Source organism: Leguminivora glycinivorella, chromosome 15 (genome assembly GCF_023078275.1).
Source record: "Leguminivora glycinivorella isolate SPB_JAAS2020 chromosome 15, LegGlyc_1.1, whole genome shotgun sequence".
Taxonomy (NCBI): domain Eukaryota; kingdom Metazoa; phylum Arthropoda; class Insecta; order Lepidoptera; family Tortricidae; genus Leguminivora; species Leguminivora glycinivorella.
In genome coordinates this window covers 4,862,788-4,873,145 of record NC_062985.1, presented here as the reverse complement: position 1 = coordinate 4,873,145, position 10,358 = coordinate 4,862,788, and the positions used below count along the sequence as shown (strand labels likewise).

General features: G+C 41.9%; 1 protein-coding gene across 1 annotated transcript; it reads left to right on the top strand.

The window, feature by feature from the left end:
- Positions 1 to 8,153: 8,153 nt before the first annotated feature.
- LOC125234177 lies at positions 8,154 to 10,013 on the top strand. The gene has a single exon (XM_048140383.1). The coding sequence runs from the start codon at positions 8,154 to 8,156 to the stop codon at positions 10,011 to 10,013; it is 1,860 nt and encodes a 619-aa protein (XP_047996340.1).
- The last annotated feature ends 345 nt before the right edge of the window (positions 10,014 to 10,358 follow it).

The window sequence follows — 10,358 nt, the reverse complement described above, 5'->3', positions numbered from 1 at the left end:
TAGACAGACAGACAGACACGTCAAACTTATAACCGACACCGTCGTTTGTCATCATTGCGTCGGGGGTCGGGGGTTTATAAATGGTTCTTATGAAATTCCGCAACGCGTAGTCATATATTTCTGGTGCCGTAGCCGAATGGCATTTCTGCGACGCGAAACGAAAACGAAACGCCGCGAAAGGTAGTCTAGCTCGTGGCGCCAATACGCAAGAGCGATAGAGATAGATATCTACGAGCGTTTCGTGAGCGTTTGTGCCATTCGGCTATGTACCCCCCTGGTCAGGCTTTAACATGCCCGTTGCCAACTCTTCAAAAGTAAGAAAATCAAGAATATTATATTTATAAGCAGATGAAATAATTTACAGATCCCATAAGTGAACAGTATCAACTTTCCCGACGTCTCATGTCTCACGGTTCTCCCTACCAGTGTGTGTACAGTCAGTCAATTCAGTCATCAAAAGTAGCGGATGAAATAACGCTTCAGAAGCACAACTACTATCCCGTAACCGTTCACCAAATGTGTGTGTAAATACATTGAAAAAAAAAAAAAGTTGCATGGAGTCCCTCCGCGCGGAAGAAGTGAAACTTCGCAACATAACCTTAAAAACATTCTGTCAAGTGACTGTTGCATTTAGTTACTTCCATCTTTTTACTGTTTTAAATATTTTACATTGCTAATTGCCCAAATTATAAAAACGGACAAGTTGAAGTGTTGCACTTCTAAAATTGCCATATTTTTGGCACACCTATTCCTGGCATCAGTCTAGCATTTTTTACCAAAATTCGAGTTAGTTGGCAACACTTAGCGTTAAACTTTTAACGCTGTCAGTGTGAAGTGGCAACACTGAGCGTTAAACGTTTAACGCTGTCATTGTCAATAGGAAGTCGCAATAAAAGTTTCACTTCAAAAATAAAAAAAATGACATTCCTGAGCGCGAAACTGTACAAATTATGATGCTACAGGAGCGAAAATGCTAAAATGGAAAGGAACCCCCTTTTGATTTGGGAATTCAAGTTTAAAATACTAGTGTTATTAACTAGATTTGTCGAAAAAAAATGTCCATTATGAACTACTCAGTTAAAAGATATTGCTAAAAAAATCTTTGGAATCGCTCCTTCAAAACTTAATCAATCGTAACGAAATTTGAGAATATGAATAACAATTAAATAATCTGTGTCGGACCGTTTAGTTTTTTTTTTTTTGCTTATTGTCACCAATTTTGAATAGCACACCTTTTTTATGCCATAATCAATAACGCCGTTTTTGGAAATTTTTCATGCGGCACTAGCGTCTTTAAAAATAAGAATATCAAAAAAAGCAAAACGGTCCGACAATTCCGACATAGATAAAAATAATATTAATCTGTGTTGAAAAAATCATTGCTCTATCTTCAAAAACCAGGGGGAGGTAATAGTCGAGAGCGTTTGTATGAATAATTGACCCGTTAATCAAGTTATCAAGATGTCAGATACTTTTGGTGGTTTCATCCGCTACTATTGCTGACTGTACTACAAACCAAACGATGACGTCACAATTCATCCGTGTCGCGGCAATATGGAGCCAGGTGCACTGTTCCACCGCTTTAATTTCCACGTTTGTCGAAAACATTTTTACGTACTTGAGTTATGTATTCGCGAAACGGTATTTTTTAACAGGAAGTAAGCTACTATTTTATTCGATTGCAAAAACGAAACGCTGTATTGAAAACTGTACGGTGTTTCTCTTTAAATTTTGTTTATATTCCACTAGCTTTTGCCCGCGGCTTCGCTCGCGTTAAATTCGAAAATTTCGGAATGCTCCATACAAATGTCCACCCCCATTAAGGGAAGCGGGGGGTCAGAAAGACAAAAAACGTAGCCTATGTCACTCTCCATCCATTCAACTATCTCCACTTAAAAAATCACTTCAATTCATCGCTCCGTTTTGCCGTGAAAGACGGACAAACAAGCAGATATACACTTTTCCAATTATAATATTAGTAAGTACATATAAGATGGAAGTATGGATTTAATAGGCGCTTGGAATATTCTTTGTTTCCTGATTTTAATACATAAATGTAAATGAAACTATTTAACTTTATTTACAAACATATATTAAATATTGATTGTGATACCTTAAGGCACTGGTCCCACCGCGAACTAGTAAGCTATGAGCTATCGGCTATAAAAACGAACAAAAGAGACACGGCGATGTTTAGAGTTACTAGCCCAGCGGTGAGCTATCAATATCGCCGTGTCTCTTTTATTTGCACGGGGGGCTTATCTTTTGTTTATTTTTATAGCCGAGCTCATAGCTTACTAGCTCGCGGTGGGACCAGTGTCTCATAGTTTCCTAATCATTTTTCGGTTTCAGTAAATAATCAAGAGCTATTACAGCCATTATTTTTTTTATTTAAAGTTTTCAAACAATACTTGTATTTAAAATTACATATTTAATTAAGTAGGTATCTAGTGGATTTTCTACAGCAAATTTTTGATTGAAATAGTAACTTTTGACACTAACAGACGTAAGTAAAGAAGTAAAGGCAACTTGGATACTACGATTCCGGCTCCGTTCGGCTCAAATTGCTACGTAAGCAATTATTAGGGTCAGTAGAACATCCCGTTGCGTTGGTAATATAACCAACTTGACTTTTAATAACCTGTGACATTGCACATTTTTAGTACAACGACGTTTTTAGGTTTGTCTCAAACATAAGTTTTTGCGCATGGCAAGGACTTTAATTGATCTAGCAACTGAATCGGTATGGATGACAGGTCTGTATCCAATGAGAATCATCTGTCAACAAGGGTTGTTGCCAATATAGAAATATATATGATTTTCATGATATTAATTAATTTAGAATTTACAATAAATATCTGATTTAATAAGCTAGGAAGTTGCTAGAACATGGTTAGAAAATTAGGTGGAATTTTACACACTAGATATTTTAGTCATTTGAAATTTATTACAGCAAACGATTGCTGAGGTAGTCGTTCTATTTGGTATCCCCAAGCCTCCCAAGGTCGTTAGGATTTTGAGATCATTTCCTCCACACTTGTTAGCTGGCTCCGGTACAGGTCGTAGGCCTCCAGTGGCTACTTTATGATATCGCGGATCATCTATGATGTGAAGCAGGAATCCAAATTATGGAGCAGCAAGAGTCCTTTTCTGCAGGGCCTCAAGGGTCCTCAGAATTGTATTTTCACCATGAACTGTGAGTAGAGTTCAGTTGAATAATATTGTGTTAACTTCTTTGTGTGATCTTGGCTTTGTCAAGTTTTGACCATGTGTCTCTGTTTCCAGTCTCCTGATGGTTTATGTGGCGGGAAGGGTTTGTCAGAGCTGCGAATGATGAGGCTTCTCAAGTTCCAGCTGGTAAGCAATCCAGAATATTAATTATTCATATGATAAGGTTAGGCCACATTTCCATTGTCTAATGAAGGTTTCTTTTCTATTTCAGCTGACTGGGATTTATCAATTTGTCGACTTATCAGATTTAATTTATTTTAGATTTTGAATTTTAAATTTATTTGTGGTTAAATTTCGAGCTCTTCAAAATTGTTCTCAAGATCTCAAGATTTGAGCTTCATTTAGTTTCTTCAAATTGAATGTTTCACCCGAAGGGGGTTTCGGTGAAGAGGATGCTTGCCGCAGGCTGAAGCTTTGGTTGCGGAGGTGCTCTTTTGAATGACTGCGCCTGGGGCGACCACTTCGGCTCACTGAAGGATGGCTTGCATGTGCAGCGGTAACTTCTGGCTTGAAGGTTGGTGGCATTTCTCTTACCTGGAAGCAAATGCTAAGTTTAGGTAAATTTGGTTTCTATCATGTATGTTGGCACTGATACTTAGGGACTAACCAGTTTTAGGCAATGCTTGTAAATCACTCAGAACCATATTTGCACGGCCCAGCTCTATCGTCTGGCAATGTTAATTTAGGATAAGGTGCTAAGCTTAAGCTTTTATTGCTGATTTACAAGCTGTACTTTGCATTGTGTCCGTTTAGAGAAATAAAACTGTGTGTCACAACTAACCGTTTTATTCCAATTCCATTTAGAACCTGAATCCTTGAGGAGAATCACCAGTAGCACCTTGTTTCGTTTCTTTATTAAGTTTTTTTGGCAGAATGAGTCTGCATGTATTAAGTTTTGATTTATTTTGATGATCGAGGCTTTCCCACCAGTTTTCCCGAGCCGGGTGTGGGAAGGCCCCGTTTCAAACCCTAAATAGTCAAAAGGAATATCAGCATTTATTAGGAATGAACTACACGATTCGACCCTGCGTGCATAGCCGAATGCACTAATGCTCACGAAACGAAACGCTCGTAGATATCTATCTCTATCGCTCTTGCATATTGGCGCGACAGAGCCAGACTTTCTTTCACGGCGTTTCGTTTTCATTTCGCGTCGGAGAAAATCCATTCGGCTACGGGGCCTGTACTACTTCGGTGTATCCTGTCTGCACCTTACTTAGTACTATTTATTCTGTGGTCCGACTTAAGTAACTTAACTAGTTATGTTATCTGTGACATAAGTACCATTATCCGGTCACTGATGTCACCAATTAAAGGGACTTCCACAATCTGACCGCTCTTAGGTCAGCCAGATAAGCGTTACGACTTGTGGCCACTAAACTGACTGCCTAGCCGACATTACAATCGTTGACGATAGACCCGATCGAAACACGGTCTGGCTCTGTCGCGCCAATACGGAAGAGCGATAGAGATATCTAGATATTATCGTTTGCGTTTGTGGATTAGACTACGTACAGTCAACCAATTTGAGTCCTAGGCCACTGTAGAACTTTTTCATAGTCAACATCAAAGTGACTTCTACGGCTAATAAAGCACGGTGTCAACAAGACAGGGACAGTGGTCTAGGATTCCAATTGGTTTGACTGTTTGACCACATCGTCCGTTTTAGTTGGTGTTTATTTCATGAGTATAAAGTTTCTTACGTAGAATACTAGGCGCGAGAGATTCGAGCGTTAACGCACAAGTGAAAATGGTTTTACTACCATGATATGAGACATACTGAGTTTCACCATACATCAAACATACGAAGATCATACCATCCCATACATTAAACTGCGAGCGCCTAAGAACGCGCATACAACACACCACACATAGATGGTACCTGCTCAATTTGGAATCTAGGACCAGCGGGCCGATTTTTGAGTCTCACGCGTTCGAATTCAGAAATTTGTCACTGAAAATAATAAGCAAGTCACCGTTTTCAACCGGTATTTTAGTGACAAAATCCCGTATGCGAGATTCAAAAATCGCCCCCTGTGGTTTCGGCTGTGCGGTGATATGTCAGTCAATTTCTTCGTTATAAATATATTTAGACTAGCTTTTGCCGGCAGCTTCTCTCGCGTTAGAAAGAGACAAAAAGTAGCCTATGTCACTCTCCATCCCTTCAAGTATCTCCACTTAAAAAATCACGTCAATTCGTCGCTCCGTTTTGCCGTGAAAGACGGACAAACAAACAGACACACACACTTTCCCATTTATAATATTAAGTATGGATTAGTATTCTTGTGATGCTAACAATCTTGTTGACGTCGTAAAGCAACTTTTGTTATTAAGTTATTATTAAACTCGATATTTAAATCGTTCTCAATAAGAGAGTTGCAATTGTTTGGTTTCGATCAATTTTCATCAGAATCCACTATTTTATTATTTTCTAAAATTAATACTCCAAACTTTGATTACAATACCGAAGTTCAATTTAAGTTTTTCAATTATTATTATAGTGTTGTTGCGTTAAATATAAAATAAACTAAACTGATTTAAAGTATATGGTTTACTTTAAATGATTACTATTCTATTGTTAGACTTAAAACGCACCTGTGATATATTTTTATTATATTATAATAATAAATAAATGACGTGTGGGATGTTGATTCGATGATCATTGTTCCGATAGTCGTTTCAACGAACGGTCTCATAGCGAAGAGTCTCGACCAACATCTTAAGAGACTCTCAATAGGTGGCTGGATCAAGGGCCAGATGCAGAAGGCGGTGATCTTGGACACGGCGCGGATAGTCCTCTTCCGGTCAGTCGTTCCTCTCTCTGCAGCCCTAACCACCGGCAGCTTGGGCCCTGCCTGGCGGCACTCTAGGTTAGTCTTTTAAAATAATTATGTTTAAATGTTCTTATATAGGCTACTAGACTCTTATCGAATTTGGCACTAGAAATGATTGTTTCCTGTAGTATTTGACACACTGAGAGAAAATACAACCAGTTTTCATGTTCGTTCAACAAGTTTTTTGGTTAAAATAGCGCCTACGTGGTCTTTGGTTCAAACAACAAGCTACTTGTCATTTGAATCGGCAATATATTTGAATCAACAAGTCGATTTTATAAAAACAACATTCAAACGGATAAACCGCAACAAGTCGAACTTGTTAAATTCACAATGCAAATTTCTCTCAGTGCATAAAAAAAAACAATTTTTATAGATTTTGGGTATTAAAAGTGTATGGTGGCTACGTATTTTCGATTAAAAATGTGTGTAATATTTATTTTAACTTTGGCCACCGAAAACGCTGTCAGACGTGTAGTGACGTCATAGAATCTAACTTAACTTAATGCCGAGTCAATCAACTGACAGACGTGTCAAGAGAAAAAAATTATCAAAATATTTACTTTCTTACCCATTTTAGTGCAAATACCTAAATTTAATAATAGTGAAGTTTCCTTTTCAGCCCTTAAATATTGTGAGTTTTCATTTTAAACCGAGCTCTGCCTTGCAGCGCTCAAAATACATCTCAGTATGAGAGATTCCTGTCAGACGGAGTTTTATTCTATCAATTGTAAACAATACCACCAAAAATAGATATGCTTACGAGATTGCGTAGTAAAGCTGGGATAAATATACGACCTTCACCTCGGCCCGTTGCGCCCAACACTCTCCGTGGGAATTCTTCTTCCAACGATGAATTTGCATCAGCAACCGACACAGATGATTCTTGCGATGAACGCGGATCGCCGCTGCTGTTCCTGCCCCTTTCCTTGCTACCGCGGACCCCGTCACCGTCGCTGCCATCGGTGCTGCCACCATCCCCGCAGCCACAGCCGCTGTCCCCGCCGCCGCCGCCTCCGCCACCCCAACCGCCGCCTCCGCCACCATTATCATCATCGCGACAAGTTTTGCCACCACAGCCCGTATGCCCTGGGCCTACGGGTCGGCCCGCTCCGCCCAGCCAGGATAATTCAACGCTTTGTCCCCTTTGCCCTCAGAGTCGCATGTTTAAGGGACAGAGAGGACTCAACGCCCATTTAAGACTCATACACGGCACCAACCACAGCATTTCTGATACCAATACCAATTCTATCCAAGCCGGAAACTTGAGCAACACACCGCAGGCAAGATACCGGCTGAGTGACCTGCCGCGGCTCAAATCCAGTGTTCCAGTGCTGAGACACATCCCCAAAGGAGCCCGCTGCCTCGCTGCTGAGAAGCTTTGCTCGATTATCGACAATTGTTTACACACGAATAGCGTTGACGACTGGATTGACCTACTGTCGTTCTCATACACAGCCTTAAAGTTGCCAGATGCCACTGATCGCCGCTCTCTTACATATAAAGTAAAAAGTAACATTAATACAATTAATCAGTACTTTCCACCCACGCAAACCACAACCAAACCTACCTCTTTATATCGCACCATCGAGACTAAAGTGCATGACGGCGATTTCAGGGGAGCTGTTCGACTGCTTCTGTCAGACTCCGCCCTTGCTCCTTCTAATGAGAATAGAGTAGTGACTTGCTTTGAAACAGAAGCACCCGCCTCCATCTAGGTTAGTAGTTTTGCCACCTGAGCCTTGCATTGCAAGCCCGTTTCTGACCGTAACGCCTTCAAACGTAGCCGCGGCAATCGCATCTATCTATAATGGGTCTGCCTCTGGTCTCGATGGGTTGCGACCCCAGCACCTCAAAGAACTGATTTCACCTGCCGCAGGTAACAACGGCCCCCGTTTGTTGGATTCCCTAGCCAAATTATGCAATTTCTTACTGAAAGGTATGCTAAACCTGGAAGTAAGACCATTTCTTTATGGGGCCTCCCTTTGTGCCCTATCTAAAAAAGACGGCGGAATCAGGCCAATTGCGGTTGGTAGTATTTTTCGACGCCTCACGGCTAAACTGTGTTGTCGAGCAGTCAGAGAAAGCATGGCTTGCTTCTTGCAGCCCCGACAGTTGGGGTTCGGCACAATTCTGGGTTGCGAAGCGGCAATACATGCCACGCGCCACTTCGCAACAGAACATAATAGTTCTCATGACATCATCATCAAGATAGATATAAAAAACGCCTTTAACAGTGTAGAGAGAGACACAATTCTGAATGAAGTCCTAGATCAAATTCCACTCCTTTATCCCTTTATCTACCAATGCTACGCCTTGCCGAGTAATCTCTTCTACTCGGGTAACCTCATCCAGTCACAAGTCGGCGCTCAACAAGGTGACCCCTTAGGACCTCTTTTATTCTGTTTGGCCATACACAAAATTATTTCCGCAGTAAGCGCGCCATTGAACGTATGGTACCTTGATGATGGTGTCATCGGGGGCAGCCCAGAAGTTGTAATTGAAAACTTAAAAACTCTATTACCGGCCTTAAAAACAATAGGATTAGAAATAAATTCTACAAAATGTGAATTGTTCGCCTGCGGTAATGTAACTCCCGAAACACTCACCAATCTGGAAACAGTTCTGCCGGGATTGAGACAGATTGATAAATCCTCTTTCCAACTCTTAGGTGCTCCCATATTTTCCGAGGGTGTCAGCTCTGTATTACAAAGTAAAAGGCAGGCACTCGCGGGGGCACGTGAGCATCTGAATCACCTGTCGAGACACGTCTCTCTCATTCTTCTGCGGAACTGTTTCTCAGTACCTCGCACTACCTACACCCTTCGAACATCCCCAACCTGGCTATATATACAAGACCTACAAGCCTACGACGACACTCTAAAACTCATCCTGGAATCAGTGCTGAACGTAAGCTTGAGCGAAGATCAGTGGCTTCAGGCAAGTTTACCCGTGCGTTACGGTGGTCTAGGTGTCCGTCGAGTCCAGGATATCGGCCTGGTGGCCTTTTTGGCCTCAGCATTCGGTTCAGCTAATCTCGTCTCACGTATACTAGCTATAGATAGCACCGATACCTGTATACCATTCGCATCCGATGCTTTAGCCAAATGGGCCACATTATGCCCTTCCAACGACCGGCCGGAAAACCCGGCTGTTCAGAGGGGCTGGGACGATATCCTGTGCAGGCTCCGTCAAACTAACCTACAGGCTGGTGCCTCGGGATACGATCTAGCGCGACTCAAGGCGGTTTCCAAGCCTGAGTCGGGTGCGTGGCTGCATGCCTTGCCTTCTCCTCAACTGGGGACACTGCTGGACAACGATTCCCTAAGAATCGCAGTGGCCTTAAGGCTAGGGAGCAAGGTGTGCAATGTTCACCGATGCATTTGTGGGGCGTCAGTTGAGGAGAACGGCCACCACGGACTCAGCTGCCTACGTTGCGCCGGTCGTTTCCCCAGGCACCACTCGATAAACGAAATAATTCGTCGTGCGATGCTCTCGGTAAGTGTTCCGTGCCTCCTGGAACCGCCAGGTTTGTCTCGAACCGATGGCAAACGTCCCGACGGGCTGACGCTGGTTCCTTGGCAGAGAGGGCGGTGTCTTATATGGGATGCAACGTGTGTGAGTACATTTGCTGCATCCCATATCAGACACACAGTTAAGACGGCAGGCTCAGCAGCAGAGACTGCCGCCAAAAACAAACGCCTGAAGTACTCTACCTTGGAAGCCACTTATGACTTCGTGCCCTTCGCGGTTGAGACAGCCGGGCCCTGGGGAAGGGAGGCGCGTGAACTCTTCCGAGAGATCGGAAAGCGCCTCAGGGAGAAAAAAAAAGATCCCCGTTCTGAGTCATGGCTTGTCCAACAGGTCTCCATCGCCATACAGCGGGGTAACGCTGCTAGCGTGATGGGGACCTTTGGACCCGGCATGGCCCAGAACGGGTTCCTTTAGGTATCCTTCCTACCTTTTTTTTATATATATATATGTAGTAATAAAAAAAAATTGCTTTGTAAATCTATATGTATAACACTATATTTAAATAAAACCTACTCATTAAGTATAATGCATGAGAATGTGTGAGATTTCGCCAAATATATTCCATCATCAACTGACATGATGAACTTTATGCCTCATAACTTAAATGTCAGAAAATTTTGTGCTCAATTCGATTTACGTCATGCGCAGACAATCTATAGATTAACATGGCTAATGATGTTTTTGCCTAATTAAGTTAAAGTAAACTTTATAAATGTTTTTTTGTGGTTTTCAAGTCGTAATAAAATATGGTAGTATTTT

What these genes read in the sequence shown, in the direction of transcription:
- LOC125234177 (XM_048140383.1), top strand. Translation starts at nt 8,154, where the DNA reads ATGGCTTGCTTCTTGCAGCCCCGACAGTTGGGGTTCGGCACAATTCTG.